The 18,680-nt window shown below is 39.7% G+C and overlaps 1 protein-coding gene and 1 pseudogene across 1 annotated transcript; one reads left to right on the forward strand and one right to left on the reverse strand.

Annotated features, from left to right (window-relative positions):
• Window positions 1–1,405: 1,405 nt before the first annotated feature.
• On the reverse strand, window positions 1,406–2,353 carry LOC123809368 (olfactory receptor 3A1-like). The gene has a single exon (XM_045824505.1). The coding sequence runs from the start codon at window positions 2,351–2,353 to the stop codon at window positions 1,406–1,408; it is 948 nt and encodes a 315-aa protein (XP_045680461.1).
• Window positions 2,354–6,329: 3,976 nt separating this feature from the next.
• Window positions 6,330–18,374, forward strand: LOC123809485 (annotated as a pseudogene).
• Window positions 18,375–18,680: the final 306 nt, after the last annotated feature.

The raw sequence follows: 18,680 nt of genomic DNA on the forward strand, positions 1-18,680 counted from the left end.
CCCTAATTTAACCTTAATTACATCCTAAAGACCCTATCTCCACATAGTCACATGGGGGTGAGGGTAGCATTTCAACATATAAATTTGATGGGACACAATTCAGCTCACATCATGGAAAATAAACACTTAAAAATATGTGAACATCAAAGACATGCATATTAAAATAATAGTTGGTAATTTTCAACCACTACATTGTCAAAAAATAGAAGTATTTATTTATAATAGCCATTGTTAACAAATGTGTAGAGAACAGGCTGTTTCACTCACCATTGGAATAATAAAATAGTGCTATTTTTTGTAGGCTAAGAGGAAAATATTTACAAAAATTTAAATCATTATTTTATTCAACTCAAGAATCTTATTAATTGGAACTTATTTTATGGAAATTCTTACAGGATAACAGAAACACATTTTTAAAGAATAATCTTTACACTTTACATTATTGATTATAATTGCAACAAACCTAGAAACAATTTAAACTCCATCAAAGGGATGTGGTTAAGTAAACTAAGGTTAATGCATAAATTAACACTAGGCAGTCATTAAAGTGGATAAGGTAAGTTTTTAGGTATTTGGTTAAAAAAAGCATGACATAACAAGCCCTTATTCATATGAAATATATAATTTGTTTATACTGTAAAACATGTTCATATTGATTTAAAAACTTATAAAACATGTTTATAGATGAATGAAAAACAAGACAGGTAATCCCAAATTCTCAATAGTGGTTTCTTCTGGAAAGTTTTTTTATTGAGGATGAGAACAGACAGGGTAAAGGTTTGGACTTTAATCCCACTGTTAAAATTTTGTTTTGTTTTTATATTTATAAATATATTTTCTAATGAAAATTTTAAAATCAATAGATATTTCCATTTTAGAAAAAAGAAGATATCCAAAAGGAAACGGATTCTTCACTGTTAAACACCCTGGCATTTTGCAATGTAGACAGGGTACTGGAAATCAGCGTCTCAAATTATACTGTACTAGGTCTGGATTCTTGTGTGGAATTCTGTGTAAGAGTAGGTTGGGGGACCTGTTTCAGAAGAAGCTTGACCAGAGGATAATACTTGACACTAGGCTCTGACTTCCATATTCCAGTTTAAATAGAATCTTTGCTGGTGTATTTCAGGAGACCCAGGCAGAAAAGGAACAAAGGGTCCTGCCTGTAGGACCACCAGTCTCCCAAGATACAGAGTATCCTGGCTTCTGCCTCCATTGGAAGTGAAAAGGGTAGCTAAGAAAAATGACAATGAGCCAAGGGTGTGGCCTACAGAAGCTGCACACCCATTATCAGGGAGAGCATCCTGGGAAATAAGGAGTTTCATTCCTAAGAAAAGTTGTCTAGTTCAAAGATGCAGGAAAGACAAGGACCAGTTGCTGTGGTTACACCTTCCTGAGATGCCTCTCATGCAAGGGCTCGCTTCCCCATAAGCACTCTACGCAGGGCACCCTGCACATCAGGGTTCCGGAGGCTATATATGAGTGGGTTCAGCATGGGGCTGATGACAGTGTTGAGGATGCCAATCCCCTTGTCCTTGTCCGAAGCTTCTACTGAGCCCAGCCGCATGTAGCTGAAGACACCTGTCCCGTAGAAGATGCCCACCACAGTGAGGTGGGAGCCACATGTGGAGAAGGCTTTCTTCCTGCCCTCCACTGAGCGGATTCGTAAAACGGCAGCTGCCACGTGGATGTAGGAAGTGACAATAAGAATCACAGGTGCACCTGCCATTAGGATACCCAGAGCAAAGAGCAGCAGTTCATTGAGTTGGGTGCTGGAACAGGACAGCTGGAAGAGCTGTGGGAGGTCACAGTAGAAGTGATTGATGACATTGGGACCACAGAAGTTGAGAGTGGATATGGCCACAGTGTGGGTCAATGCATTGGTAAAGGCACAGGCCCAGGACACAGCCACCAAAATCCTCTGGACCATCAGACTCATGCGGGTGCTATAGGTGAGGGGCCGGCAGATGGCCAGGAATCGGTCATAGGCCATGGCTGTCAACAGGAAGCAGTCCACACCAGCCAACTGATGAAAGAAAAAAAGCTGTGTGAGGCAAGCTCCATAGGGCACTGAATGTTTGTGAGACAAGAGACGACCCAGCATTGAGGGAACAGTGACAGTGATACATCCAATGTCCAGCACTGACAGGTTCCCCAAGAAGAAGTACATGGGGGTGTGGAGTTTGGGCTCCACCAAGATGGCTGCCAAGATGCTCAGGTTGCCTCCAACTGTTACCAGGTAGGCAAAGAGGAAGAGCACAAAGATAACTGGTAGCAGCCCCGGTGTCTCCACCAAGCCCAGCAGGATGAATTCTGTAACAGCTGTTCCATTGGCCCCAGGTTCTGGCTCCATGGGTCCCTGTAAGAAGGAACACCAGAGTAAAAAGGACCAGTTTTTCCAATTTGGTTATTCAATAAAAATACATTGATTCACTTTCATATGCCAAGCCCTTGCATAATTCCCAAGTGTCCTAGTGTTAGTTTTCCCATTCCTCAAGCCACACCTCACTCACTAACCCTCTCTGTCTTCACTTCAGTCTTTACCCAGCTTCTAGGTGAGTTGCCTAGTACCACAACTACCTTGAACTCCCCCCACCCACCTCCTCATGAATGGTATATAAATTTTGATTTCCTTTGTTTCTTAGAATCAAAGAATGATGCCCTCCTACCAATAACCTATATGAGGAGATTTGGGGGAAAAATAATGGTAAAAGTAAAAATGAACAGATAGTAAAATAAAAAGGAACTACCAAATTGATCATAAGTCCTTATAAAAATATTGCAAAGAAAGAAATACCTAGAAAACAGCTAATCAAGAAAAATGTAGCTCTGACTGGTGTGACTTAGTGAGTCGGGGTTTCATCCCCCAAAGCAAAAAGTCATTGGTTTGATTATCAATCAGGATACATGTCTGGATTGCTGGTCCATAGTTGGGGGCACACAAGAGGCAACCGATTGATGTTTCTCTCATGCATTGATGGTTCTCTCTCTCTCTTTCTCCCTCCCTTCCCCTCTCTCTAAAAAGAAATAAATAAAATCTTATTTTAAAAGTAGAAAGAAAAAGAAAAATGTAAAAATACACAAAATTAGGAATTGAAATGGTGGTATAATTACAGACCAACACTAAATAATCATAGAATACTATCTGCTCATAAATTTGAACAATCAATTCAAGAACAGTCCCCACACCACCTACACTAAGTGAAAAAAATAGAAAAAATATTGTCAATAATGTACTTCTATGTGTAGGCCCCAGCCTCACATGCTATTTATGCAAATTATGTTAAACTATCAATATAAATAAATTATCATGTGACAAACTTTTCTTACTGAAAAAATGAAAGCTTTCCAATTCATTTTTAAAATTAGCAAATCTTAATATTAAAATGTAACACAGCCAAACATTATTCTACACTTCATTATTGATTATACATATAAAAATCTTAAGTACAATAAATTAAATCCATCATTATATAATAGACTTTATAGGAAAGAGATGAATTAATATTAGTAAATCTATTTTTATATAATATATTAATTTACTTAAAAAGAAGATAATTTTCTAAAGAGCAATTTATAAATGTCTACATACATTTTTGATGTAAAGAAAAAAGAAAAAACTCTTATAGTTGCTTAAAATGAAAGTATACCACTTTATGTGACGGGGAGTGTCCGTCACAAATCTGTATCATTCATAAAGGTGAAGTGGTAATGAAGCAGGAAGGAATGGCCTTTGTTACTTCAAATATTTATCATTATTTTAAAGTTTTAGGCAAAGAGAAACAAAAATTTTAAATAATAGAAATGAGAAAGATAAGAGCAAGATGGAAACAATACAATTGTCTAAATACAAAACCCAAGAGAGGAAAAATAAAAACTGGAAACTCAGAATTATTCAGATATTAGCAACTTAAACTGTAAATATTATATACAATTCAATAGATACCTTTATGCCAACAAGAGTCAGATATAAAACCCAAAAGTCCCAATTATAAGGTGAAATTTCATAATATAAAATTAAATGACTTGTGGTTAAGAAGGCAGCATAGGCAGACATGGCTCGCTTATTCGCAAAACCACATCAAAATTACAACTAAAACATAGAACAACCATCACTCAGAACCATCAGAAATTGAGTTGAATGGAAGTCTGACAACTATGGACTTAAAGAAACCACATCCCTCCAGACTGATAGGAGGGATGCAGATGTGGAACAGGCTGGTCCCACACCCACATGTGGTGGATAAAAATTCAGGAGGGATATCTCAGAAGAAAGGAGTCCCAGTCCCATACCAGGCTCACTAGCCCAGGGTTCCAGTGCCAGGAAGATAAATCCCCACAACTTCTAGCTGCAAAAACAAGCAGGCTTTGAATTAGTGGAAGAAACATCTGGAGCCTCAAGCACTTCCTCTTAAAGAACCCACACACAAACTCATCTACTCAAACTCATTCCCTCTGAACTCCAGCACAAGAGTAGCAGCATGAAAGGCACCAGTGGCATACTGGAAAAAACTGAAGTGTCTGACATCAAGGGGAGCAGAGGACATTGTCCCTTTTCTGAGCCCTCCCCCAACAGAGCCACTGAGCTGATAAGCTGGTACCATATCTGAGACTCTATCAACCTGGCTAACCCTGTTTGACCTGCCTTGGAGATCCCCAGAGACTCTGCCCCACCCAACTTATGGGCCTACCCAAGCTCCTTTTACATATTTATGGCTGGTCATGGCTCATGCTGCTCAACTTCCTAACACCTGTCAAACTAGCAATAGCTGGCTTCAGTAAGCCTCAGGCCCAGCACCAACAGCAGCCATCCTAGATTCATAGCTTGGCTTTGCCTGGGAATCTCCAAGCCCAGCACAAGTAGCAGCCATCTTAGATTGCTTTACAGCTCAGTCAGAGCCCTGGGCAAAACACAGGTAGGGGCTGACCTTAGCCTGTACCATCCAGAAAACCCCATGGCCAGAGAACCCAGTGGACAGCTACAGACCACTTTAGAGCACCACCATCCTGTCCCTACACAGCTGATACTCCATGGAGGGTGGAGGTTGGAGGTAAGTGGTCACAGCCAATCCTTGTAACTGACTTGTCTGGGTACATCCTTCTCATTGATCTTCCAACAGCAACCAAAACTCAACCACAAGAAGATGGTGTACTCAGTCCACACAAAGGGCACATCATGAGTACCCAGCCTGGGTGATAGGGGAATCCATGCCACTGGACCTTACAGGATACCTACTACATTAGGCAACACTACCAAGACATGGAGTCAAAGCAGCTCTACCTAGCACATAGAAACAAGCACAGGGATGCTGCTAAAACAAAGAGACAAAGAAACACAGTATAAATGAAAGAACAGGTCAAAACTCCAGAAAAAGAATTAAACAAAATGGAAATAAGTAATCTTCCAGATGCAAAGTTCAAACACTGGTTATAAGGCTGGATGATCAAGGAACTTAGTGAGGACCTCAGCAGCATAAAAATGATCCAATCAGAAACAAAGGATACACTAATTGAAATAAAAAAAATAATTTACAAGGAAACAACAGTAGAATGGATGAAGCCAAGAATCAAATCAATGATTTGGAACACAAGGAAGCAAAAAACAACCACACAGAACAAGAAGAAAAAAGAATCCAAAAAAGTTGAGGCTAGTATAAGCAGCCTCTGGGACAACTTTAAGAAGTTCAACATTTGCATTATAGGAGTGCCAGAAGGAGAAAGAAATTGGAAATCAGTTTTAAAAAAATAATGAAAGCAAACTTCCCCATTTTGGTGAAAGAAATAGACATGCAAGTCCAGGAAGCACAGAGAGTCCCAAACAAGATGGATGCAAAGAGGCCCACTCCAAGATACATCATAATTAAAATACCAAACATTAAAGATAAAGAGAGAATCTTAAAAGCAGCAAGAGGAAAGAAGTTAGTTACCTACAGGGGAGTTCCCATAAGACTGTCAGCTGATTTCTCAAAAGAAACTTTGTAGACTACAAGGGATAGGCAAGAAATATTCAAAGTCATGAAAAGCAGAGACCTACAGCCAAAATTGGTCTACACTGCTGGGTATCTTTTAGAACTTAAGGGCAGATAAAGAGATTCCCAGACAAGAAAAATCTAAAGAAATTCATCATCACAAAACCATTATTACTTGAAATGTTAAAGGGTCTAATTTAAGAAAAAGAAGATCAAAACTATGAATGATAAAATGGCAAAAATACGTATTATCAACAATTGAATCTGAAAAACAAACTAAGCAAAGAAGAAGAACAGAGACAGAATCATGGGTATGGAGAGTGTTTTGATGGTTGCCAGATAGGAAAGGGATGTGTGAGAATGGGTGAAGAGGTAAGGGGATTAAGAAATACAAATAGGGAGTTACAGAATAGCCATGGGGATGTAAAGTACAGTATAGGAAATAGAGTAGCCAAAGAATTTTGTATGCATGACCCATGGACATGAACAATGGTAGAGGGATTGCCTGAGGCAATGAGGGATGATGGGTGGAGAAGGACAAAGGGGAGAAAATCAGGACAATTATAATAGCATAATTAATAAAATATAATTTTTAAAAAGACTATGTTTATTTTTTACTTATTAAACTAATTCCTTTGACTTTATTCCTTTACTTTTGATGGATTTTTTAAAAAAATATAATAACCTGGTAACATTATTGGTACCTGAAATATTAGGCTTTTTAAAAGTATAATTAAAAGCATCATAGACAATAATTAAACAATGGAAAACTAAGCCATAAAAAAGAAGAAAGTTTCACCCTTTGCAACAGTATGGATGAACCTGGAGAACATTATGCTAAGTGAAATGAGCCACTCAGAGAAAGTCAAATACCATGTGATTTCACTCATATGTAGAATCTAGTGAACAAACTGAACTGACAAGTGAAATGAGACAGACTCATAGATGGGGAGCAGGATGACAGCTAAGAGGGGGCATATGGTTAGGGGTGGAGGGATAGAGCAAAAAGAAAAAAGAACTCATGGATATTGATAACAGTATGGTGATTAAGGGGATATGGGAGTACAAAGGGACTAAATGATAATGAGAAAAATACAATAAAAATAATTTTTAAAAAGCTGTGATATCTTCAACTGTGTTTATCATGATGTTGGAATAATGAAGATAGTTTCCTAAATATTGAGAAATAACTTAAATCCAAGACAATGTCAGTTTTCCATCAATAACATAGACCCTGAATCATGGTGGGATCCACATTGGGTCATATTCAGCCTGAATCCATTGGTACAGTATACCAGCCTGGTGCTTGTTAAATATTTTTACTATAACCCTTATCATGGCTTTATCAGTGTACATAACTGTGTTCAGTGTATCAGGTATGCAGTGTCATTGAGTCAGAGAAGGACCTGGTTGGTTGGTATCTTGAAAAGTATCTACTCTCTCACTGTACTAATGAGGAAACTATGCTGGAGCATTTTGGGGGTTAGAATTTTGGGAATTAGTGTGAATACTGAATATACTTATGAAATGTCTGGTTTTCTATTTTTTAAAAAGACTTTTTAAAAAACATCTGGCTACCCCATTGTATGCTTACTAACCTTCAGATAACTATGAGGCCATCAGAGAAAGCATCTGTATGAGAACACCAGAAATGTGTCCACTGCTGGACCAACCCAAAATGGCTGCTTCTGGCCAAGTCCCCACAAGTCACCTCCTGATATTTGCCGAGGGATGAAAAAATCCACCTCCTTCTGCAGTTCTCTCTGGAGCTGCTCTGGACGACTCTTCTGACTGAGAAACCTATTCCCTACACTTTGGTTGTACCTTGCAAACCTCATGCTCTCTTATTCACAGACCTGTTGTAAGTAGCATGTGAACAAGCAGGCTCTTTGGATAGGAAGGTCGTGGTTACAAAGGGTGCCTGCCTCACTTCGTTCTGCTTCTCAGTTCACGCTGGGGCTCTCTTCCCTCACCTACACTGTGGGGACCTTTCCCCATATGTTTGATATGTTTGCCTGATTCAGTTTTTCTAAATCTGCCACCAAATATTACAGAACCACAGGTTCCTAAAAGCACTTCTCAGACACCTACAATCTGCCTCCCAACACTAGGAATCTGTTTTCATTTTCCCAAAGATTCCCCAAAGGAAACCAGCCTGCTTTCCACGCCTCTTCAGTGCTGTGTCTCACGGACTTCCACTGTTAATGGCAGGCTACCATCTCTCCCACCCCACCCCACCCTTTGCCATTTCCCCTCCACCATCATAAACATCACTCTTTCTTGCTATTTTCTCAATATAGAAAGTGGGTCTCTCTCATGTTAGGAGTTTTTCTCAAAATTATAGGTAGTGAATTAAAAACAATGACAAATATAGAAAAACTATAGAAGTTTAGGGTATCTTGAAGTCCTTGTTGTGAATATCCACTTGCCATTTCTGGGAAGTCCCTGGAAACTACCTCAGTGGCCTGTGGCTGTCTTCTTCCATCCCCCACTCTTTTGGCCCGCAACTGAATCCTGTAGATACTACAGATATCATCTTTTCTATAAAGGTTCCTTCTATACATGCAACTAATGCAGAGCATCCACTGCAGACATGCAGAGATAGTTGGTGGAAGCCTCAATCCCAGAATCCAAATTAGGTCCCCATGTTGTATGACTGTCAGTTTTAGGGAATGATGCTTAGCCGATTCCATGTGAATGAGAAATTTGATGCTGTGTCTCCTAGACTCTCTGAAATCTTGATTCTTGTTGTGTCACCCTCTGGGTCTAATTACAGATCTGGACTCAGTCAGTAAACACTATGTAAATTGACATTATCAGTTGAAGCAAACCCATCTCCACACATATTAAATAATTATAGAATAATCAAACTACCTCCCAACTTCCCTCTCAAATCCATTTTAACTTGAGTTATAAGGTTTCACACTCTTTGGTTTCATACCTCCCTATCTTTGCTCAAACTGTTTTTTATCTGGAATGTCCTCTCACTAACTACAAGTGGATCAAATCCCTTAAGATTTAACTAAAATGTTTCTTTTTTATGAAAGTTGTCCTGATCCTTCTCCACATCTAACTTTCCCCCCTAAACTCCTGCAGCACTCTACCTGTGTTTCTTCATAGTATTTATCTCTGCTAACCTTTATGGAGCATCCCACTACCCTTCTACCCACTCTAGGTGGCTTCAGGACAGATTTATGCCTGACTCAGCCCTGCATTCTCAACACTCATCATCACAGTCTGCACACTCTGCATATAAAAATACAATATTTCTGAAATAAATAAATGGGTGAACTTCACAAGTAAGACCATAAGATCAGTAAGTTTTTAGTGAAAGGTGGGTATTGGATTGGGTTATAGGACTTGGGAAAGTTGTCCGGATTAGCTGGCATTTATGCAAGAGAGTGAAAGAGTGATATGATTTCAGGGAGGTGTAAGTCTGAGGGAAAGGCACAGAAGTACTGCTGTAGGACTCTGCTCCCTTTGTCTAGATGGGGCATCAAGAATAGTTAAGACAGTAGTTAAAACAATCCACCTACTGACATATATCTTTTCTTGAAAAGAGCCCAAAAGAATTTGGAAACTAGGAAGGGGTAGCATCTCTGAATAAATAATGCTAGGCAAGAAGAGGATACCCTACAGAGATGCCATGGAACCCTCACTCTGTAGGGGTGAAGCTTACTTATCACCACCAAGACTCTAGGATCACCACTAGCCTATCATCTAAGAAGTCCATCTTAAACAAGATAACCATGGTGACTTTAACTGAAGAAGTTCTCCTAGATTACCACTCAGGTGTCCCAAATGAGGCCCAGGCTGCCTTTGCTGTGTGTTCATGGCTCCCTGCTCTGACATTCCAACTAAATCCTTTAGACTTCTGATGAGGAATAAATCAGGACCTCTGATGTCCAGTCTAGCCTAGGGCTCCTTCCTAATGAGTGGGTCCAGTAAGAAGGTTGAATTTGATGAATCCTCTCATACTATAATAAAAATGGAGAGTAGACTTCATCCAAGAATGAGAGGCATTGGCAAAGTCATCTGCCATAGGAAGGTCCCAGCTCTTTCCCTCCCTTGACATGTTACTCCAAGCAAGACCTTTACCCCTACTGAATCCAATGTGAAATGGTAGGTTTGATTCAGTGGGTAACAACTCAAATTCCTTCTCTATTATTAAGGAGCTGAAGACAGATCCTGGAGGTTACTCACTTTTACAGATTCAAAAGCCAGAGAGGTTTCTGGTGAAGGGCAGAACAGAGGGTGAGGCACTATGCAGGCCCTAGCTCCAGGAAGCTAGGAAGGGCCATATGTAAGAAAACAAGTAAAAGAGAGATGAGATGATCTCTATTGGGAGGTGCTCTCCACTGCAGTGCCATCACCTGGGGACCTCAAAAATTAGCCTTCCCAGGGAGGGTTGGGAGTTTGGGAAGCCACAGTCCTATAAACTACTCAAGTCTTTAATGAACCCAATAATGATGTTTCACAACTTTGTGATGCCTTTGATTTTCTCAAAAAGACCTCACATCTAACTTTATACTCCACCTCTCATATTGGTTCCATGGGAGTGACTAAGGAGTGTTATTAATCTCACTTCTTTTGTGAGGACAAGAGTCCAGAAAGTTTATCCATATACTCACAGTCACCCTTCAAGCTAATGGTGGGGTAGGGGCTCCACCACAGTCCAGACTGAGGACTTTGATCTCCCAGATCCCTGGCCCAAAGGTGGGCTCTGAGCAGGGAGCAGCAGACCCTCATGCTTGACTTGACCTGCAGATGAGAGGAGGCACAAGAAAGAAGGCAAAGGAAAGAAGCCTTTTCCAAACTCTGTTTCCTAATGAATCCTCAGGAATGCAATGCTTTCCCCCTCAGGACCTCATTATTGGGGGATTGCATCTTGGGCTGGGGTGGGGGGGCGGTTCCCATAATGATCAAGAAGTGACAAGGGAAGAATTGGGTTGCATTAGAAGTGACCACGAGGTCCCCAGAGATGCTATCCCTCACTCTGATTTTCTAGGCCAGGCCCTTAGAAGTTGAGGGTTGTAGTGATGACAATAATGAATGGAGAATGCAGAGAGGCTGTCTAGCCTTCCCTCAGTATTCTACTCCCACTCCACCGTTCAAACAGCAACTGCCCATCATAATGTAGACTTTGTATTTCCCCAGCTGCAGGACCCCAGCTCCTCGTCCTTTGGCAGGGCAGCTTGGTGTGATATGAAAATCATGGGCTCCCACTTGAATTATTAATGTGTGACTAAGACCAGATGCTATACTCCTCTGAACTTCAGTTTCCTCACCTGTGAAATGAGAACGGTATCTCTGACTACACAGGGTTGGAAAATTACATTAAAACATGCTCACAGTACTTGATAGGGGATCAACAAATATTAATAATAATAGTGATCACTTATATTTAGTGTATTTTAGTACATGATTTCAAATCCTCCCAATGACTCTTTGATGTAGTTTCATTATTTGCCCCACTTTGCAGAGAAGGAAATGGGGCTCAGAGAGATTTAGTAACTCGCCTAATGTTGTACATCTAGAATGTAGCAGAGCTGGAACTCAAACCCCATCATGTGGTTTTAACAACTTTCAATAAAACTTTCCAACCTCTTTTCTCCCAACTGCCTCACAAAGCATATGCTGCCACATCACATACCCCTGTGACAGTCTCTGCCATCCTCTGATGTTGGTGCCAGGATTTTCAAGTTCTTTCATGGTTAATTGTAGATGCCCCTACCTATAGGATATTAGGCAATTGGGAGAGAGTTAGTGGGCCTTTCTCACCTTCAGACACTTGTTGCCTATTTTACAATGTGCCTGATATCCATCATGCAGTGGATGAGCCTGGGGGTCCATATCTAAATTACATTCATTCTGGCAAGCCCCACCTCAGCTCTGAACTCTAATTCTAGCTAAAACCTCCTTCTACCCATTGAATGACACCCTGTTGTCCCACTAAGCTGCTCCCTCAGGTGAGCCCCACAAGACATCATAGTTATTAAGACCATGTCATATTTGAGTAAAATTAGAGAAATGAACCAAGAGAACAAATTAGAGAAAATAATATGTAGAAATTTGATATGTGACATGGGTAGCCAACAAAGATGGAGGAAAAATATAGGCCTTTCAGTATACAATACTAGGGTAATCGTGTGCCCAGGGAGGAAGAAAACTGTGTCTTTCTCACTCCATGCACAAAAAACAGTTTCAGGTGGATGAGATACTTATATTAAAGAATATAGATGTAAAGCCTTTAAAATAGCCTATAGGATATCTTCATGACCTTCTAGGAGCTCAGGCATTCTTAAAGAAGTCCAAAAAGCATTAACCATACAAAAAGAGAGAGAGAGAGAGTGAGACACTTGCTCTCATTAAAATTTAAAACCTCTACTCATCATAGGACAACACTTTTTAAGTACAAAGACAACTACAAATTAGAAGAGATTTGCAGCTCATATAGCTATCCTGAAGTATCTAAAATATATCAAAAACTTCCACAACTGATAAGAAAAATATAAGGGACCCAAAAGAAAATAGGCCAAAAAAGAGTGAACAACAGGGATTTTACAGAAGAAAAAACACAAATGGCCAGTGACTTCAGGAAAGGAAGCTCAACCCTGTCCATAATCTAGAAGCTCAACCCTGTCCATAATCTTCATATAATATATACAATTAAGATCACATGGAGATACCATTTCACACTCACTATATTGGTCTAAATGAAGAAATGAGATAATAGCAAATTTTGATGAGATATAGAGCAACAAAAATTCTTATATGTTGTTGGTAAGATCATAAAGTGGTATAAGCACTTTACAAAACAATTTGCTTTTATCCTTTAAATCTGAAGATGCACAAATTCCATATTTTTTAATAAGAGACCAGAGAAATTCCTGCACCCATGCTCCAGGAGATGTGTACAAGAAGCAAAACATCTTCAAACAGGAAGAAATGATAAATTGTGGTGTACTCATACCATGCAATGCTATAAAGTCATAAAAAATAAACAAACAGCAGTTGTAGGCACTAATATAGGAGAATTACACAAATGTAATATTGTGTGAAATGAATAAGTCAAAGAAGAATAACTATTGTATGATCCCATTTATATAAAGACCAACTACAGGGTGGGATAAACGTAGATTTACAGTTGTTTATATGGAAAGTAATATAATAATTAATAATAATAATATTATAAGAATTGTGTGTTTTACATACTCACAACTGTAAACCTGCTTTTTCCCCACCATATATATTATATATAGTATATAATATATATACATAATATTGTTTAGAAAATCACATAACTTGAAAGTATTTTAAATAATTGTTTCACAATAGTGTTACTTGAGTGCAGAGATAAAAGGACTAGGATTAAAGAGAGACATGTAAGGACCTTCAAAAGCAATGGAATGTTTTATTTCATAAATTGTGTAACAGGTAAGATATTTGCTATATTGTTCTTTTGTAAAGTCGGGTTTGTTGAGGTATAATTTACAAACACTAAAAATTCACTTCTTTTAGGAGTATAGTTATATAAGTTTTGATCAATGTATACAGTTGTATATGCCACCACTAAGATATAGAACATTTTTATCATTCCAAGAGGTTCCATGTCCCTTTGTAGTAAATCCCATTTGCCCAGTGCATCCCCCTAAAAACCACTGATATGTTCTCTATTACCATGGGTTTGTCTTTTTAAGAAAGTCACATAAAGGTAATCATATAGCCTTTTGTGCTTTTTTGCATAGAAAAGATGTATAAACAAATACTGAACTCATGTTCAAGATGTATGCTGAAATATTTAGGGGAAGTGCGCAGATGTTTACAGTTTTATTTGAAATGCATCAAAGAGTAAGATGGAGTGATAGATGGAGAGAAGGATGACTAGATGGATAAATATGTGATAAAACAAGTACAATAAAATTATAATGGTAAAATACAGACAATGGCTACATGGGTGTTCACTGTATAACTATTTGAATGTTATGGCATATTTGAAAAATTTTGCAATAAAGTATTAGGGGGAAACAGTCTAATGACTATCACACCCATCTTCATAACCTTTCAAACCACTTCTAGGAATCTGTTTTAAATATAAATGAGCTATATGCATGAAGGGAAATTTTAAGTAATTAACCAATAAGGGAATAATCAAGAAAACTTTATATTCATCACTTTTTTATTGAATCTCTCTCTTCCTTGAACCCAGTATGAGTCTGGAGGTGGGATTACAAAGGAGTGGCACAAAAGATGAGCTTCCTTTTGATATTCTACCTATTCTCCTTAGATTTGTGCATATCAACTCTCTCCACTCTCTTCCAGAAGGCCCCAGCATCCCTCCTGAAAACTGACCTCAACAGGATCCTCCCGTCACTGCCATATTTGTCTCTGTTCTAGGTGAGAGAACTTTCATTCTCAAACTGACAGCACCACTGCATGTGCAATATTGTTATATTTTGTTGTATATTGTTGCTATATATTCACTATATGTATATATTGTTAGTGTTTATGTATTAAATGCATTAATAATAAAACTAATGGGGAAAGTATTATTAATCAAAGGAAAATAATAAAAAAGGTACTGTAGATTTTTCAGCTCAGTTGGGACCTGAGGTCTGAACATTGCAGTAATCTTATTGAGTGAAATCTATATCACAATCATCTGTAAATAAATATGATGTAGCCATCAGTATCATCACCAACATCCTCCTCCTCATAAATCCCAATATAAATTAAATGGTTTAAAAACTCAAGCAATTTGAGTCCACCCAGGGATGCAAAACAAACAAAACAAAAAGTAAATTTTCTTCCCTTCCATTAGCTGATCTTTATTACATGAGGGCTTTGACTTGCCATGTTTATAGAATGGATTAAAAAATTAAGGTCACATGAAACAAAAAGTTGAATTCCCCTGGTCAGGAGGCAGATAGGAGTTATCCAGAGTGATCCAGGAGGCCAAGAAGGTAAGTTCCACCAGTTCGCCAGCTGGCTGCAGAGACGCCCATACACCACTTGGAGCCCTGGGGAAAGAGTCCCTGCAATTTACTATTCTGAAGAATAGGAACATTTGCACTTAGAAGAGCAATGGAAAAGAATCATTTCTCTGTGTCTCACAGGGTTCACAACCTAATAGACCCCTAGCTGTAACCAAAGCACAGAAACATAGTTTACAATACTTGAAAGAAAGCAGCCAGATTTTCCATGGTTTCCAGCTCTTCTGGTAAAATGAACTCTGTGAGTAGTAGGACCACATTCTCATCTGTCAGCAGTCGTCTGGGGCCATTTCCACGGCCCTCTTTGGGGAGAACAAGTACTCCCCAGTTTATCAGTCTCCACCTGACCACAGCACCTGCCTGGCCCTTCTAGGCATTTGAGTTTATCATTCCCGATCTAGACATTTGATGTTCTAGCTTTTGAGACATTTGACATTATTGCAAAAAGGTTTTTTTCTGTAACATATGTTTGTTTCCTAGAATGTTCTGGTTCCATATGAACTCTAAACTTATGATACAGGAAATTTCTACCACCCCATGAAATGTCCTCAAGTAATACTAATAGGATGAATCATTATCTTGTTCTAAGGAAGATGGTTTCAGTGGTTAGGCATTATCTAGAAAGAGAAAAGAGGCACAGACTTGTCTCTAAATTGGACCTGATACTGAATTGAACCTGACATATTTCCATAGAAGCATAACTCTACCAAATTACTAATTGATTCAAAAAGTATTCAATGAGCACCTAAAATGTAGCAGGAATAATACTAAGTATCGAGATAAGAGAAAAACCCAAGCTCTGGCCTCAAGATGATTCCTTGATATTAGAGAGAACCTTCTTACAGAAACATGTACAGTAGGTTGCTGTGTGCTAGATGGCTTACAAGCACAGTGAGGGTCAAATCTTTTGTGGCAGGGAAATGAAGGTGTTGAAAAAAGGCATCCTGAAAGAGATGGAGATTGAGCCATGTGTTAAAAGGTCAAGATGACTAGGGAAAGGTCATTCCAGGTAGAATGTGACTGATAGGGGACTCAAGACTTGGAAAATTTTAGCTTAAGGTAAAAAGTTATAAGTCTAGCAAGTAATGTGTATGTTAAGCTTTTGTTTCAGAAACTACAGATAAGGCCCATCCTGGCTCCTGGGAAAAGCAGCTGATCTCCTGGGGCATTGGCTAGAGATTACCACCTGGGGACAAGTTGGAGGCCTCTGGCATCTGGGCCTTTTGTGTGACCACCGCCCCACCCCCTTGGGAACAGCGAACTGCCCAGAACAGGAATGCTGCAGCTTTGCTCACCCAATCCTCCCTGAATTTCAAAGCCCTCACTGCACCTTGCTTGTCCTCCCCCACCCCCTTATAAAAGATCTGGCCAGGAAAGAGAAGACAAGGTGGTTTGCTAGGGTATGAACCCGCCAACTTCTCGGATGGCCAGCCATCAGAATAAAACGCCCATAAAAGATTCAATCACTGTCATTGCTTATTGGATTTGGTAGTGGCAGGCAGCCCAAACGCTGGTGTCTTTTCTGGTTACATGACCTCCTCCAGGGCCCTTTAAGAGGAGTGGTGGTGGCACAGCAATCGTGGTGAGACTGTGGAGTGAATGAGAAGTCAGGAAGTGAAGCACAGATGAAGCCAAGTCTTTGAAGAAGTAGCTGTGGTTGGAAGAAGATAGCCAGTGGAGGAACAGAGGATTAAGAGAGATTGGAATTTTGTTTTGGTTTTGTTTGAAAACAAAAAAAAAAGCTGCAGACATGGTAGGCCAGGTGGTGCTGAGAGGAGAGGCAGGAGGGAGGAAGGGGGCTTGGGAAGTAGCCTCTCGTCCTGGTCCATGGAGCAGACGGCTTTGCCAAACCTCCAAGTTCCCCAGCCCCGCCGCTACTGAACTCTGGAGGGAGAGGAAGTTCACCAAGTGCTGGAGCAGAGGTGACAAAATTCAAATGAGTCTCCCCAGCCTCAGCTTGACTCCAAGACTCCGCCCTGGAAGCAGAACAATGTGCAGGCACATTCCCTTCAAGATGATGTGCCATATCAGGAAGTAAGACTGTCATTTGTTTCCTTTCTGATTTTATTGTTATTATTATTATTAATGTTGTATTCCCTAGATTTAAAGCCTGCACCCAGAGGCTAGAGCCCACAAAATATTTCAGTAGAGTGAGATTCTGATTTTGTGTGTACTCCCCACCACGGCTCAGCTCCAGCCATGTTTCTTCACTGGCAAGAAGAAATGTGCAGTAGATCATGTTCCCTTCTCAGTTCCTGCAGCCTCTGAAATTGCAGACCTTAGTAACATTGTCAACAGGTTGCTGGAAACCAAAAATGAGTTCTACAAACATGTGGAGTTTGATTTCCTTCCCAAGGGCCAGTTTCTGTGAATGCCCTCTGTCAAACACGGAGAACTGGGAAAGATCTCACAAGAAGAGGCTGTGGAACTAGAATTCATGGAGATGTACACTGCACCTCAGCCAGAGCAACAATTATTCCTCAATGGCTGGTTCAGGGTGACGGGCAGAGGTATGGACCTCGACAGGTTCTTAAAAGATTTCTCAGACCTGGTCCTTGGGAGGAAAGTCAATAATGACCATCGTGGGTAATAAAGATGATGTAAAAGATGTGGCCTGGGTTTGTCTTGCCTACTACTGGGTGTCTCTATGGATCAGATTATTCCCTTATGGGAGTGGAATGCAGAAACAGAGTGAAAGCCCCACTCTGCTTGAGGTCATGCTGAAAGTGTGAATTCCATACCTGTTGATAGCACAGGAACTAAATTTTGCACTGACTCCTCTGATTAAATGCTAAAGAGCTGGTCTACAGTCCTACAGATGAAGAAGGTGAAATGGAGGAATCCACAAAGCTACTGAGAAACAGAAAACAGAGCAATTGGGACTAACAGGGACTCTCATAGTGACCCTCTCTGGCCACAGGAAAGCCATTTCCTGGGCTCTGTGGTCAGAGGCTGAAGAAATCTTCAGTGAACCTTGGGACCACACAATTAGAGTGCGGGGTATTGACTCTGGCAGGCTAAATCAGCTTTGTCAGGAAATAAAGTGCTTAACTGTATCTCCTATACTCCACTTTGTAAATATTTAGCATTTGGGAGCACAGACAGGCATGTCAGACTGTGGGATCCTCTAACTGAAGGTGACACTTTACTGTAGCTGTCTTTAACCTCACATACAGGGAGGATCACAGCAGCAAACTGGTCTGCAGCTAAGAGCAGCAGCTGATTTCAGGTTCTTTAGATAACGTTGTCAAGCTGTGGGATGCAAGTTGTAAGGCCCTCTATGATTTTGCTGCTCATAACAAAGTTCTGAGTGTAGACTAGACAGACAGAGGGCTACTTTTGAGTGAAGAAGTGGGCAATAAATTGGAATTCCTACAGATATTCACCTACCACTTCCCATGTGGGGACATAAGAAAGATTGATAAATTTGACCACAGAGATTCTTTCTATAAATGTAATTGATAGAGAATCTTCAGATTACATCAGTGCAGATCATCCTTAATGATAATTACCACTGACTTTTTCTTTACTTTGTGTTTATTATATGATAGTTTGTTTATAAAATATAAAATGTGGTCTTCATTCTCTACCTTATATAAATTTTTTAAATTAAACTAAATTTCTCATTTTAAAACATGAAAAAAGCTTCATGTTGATATGCCAGTATGTAAACACCAACAAAAAGGAAGGTTTAGCATATCCAAGAAAAAAGATAGTT

The sequence above is a fragment of the Phyllostomus hastatus genome, unplaced genomic scaffold (assembly GCF_019186645.2).
Source record: "Phyllostomus hastatus isolate PE091 unplaced genomic scaffold, TTU_PhHast_1.1 phas_scaffold_55, whole genome shotgun sequence".
Taxonomy (NCBI): Eukaryota; Metazoa; Chordata; class Mammalia; order Chiroptera; family Phyllostomidae; genus Phyllostomus; species Phyllostomus hastatus.

Coding starts and splice junctions, on each gene's coding strand:
- LOC123809368 (XM_045824505.1), bottom strand. CDS start 2,353: ATGGAGCCAGAACCTGGGGCCAATGGAACAGCTGTTACAGAATTCATC.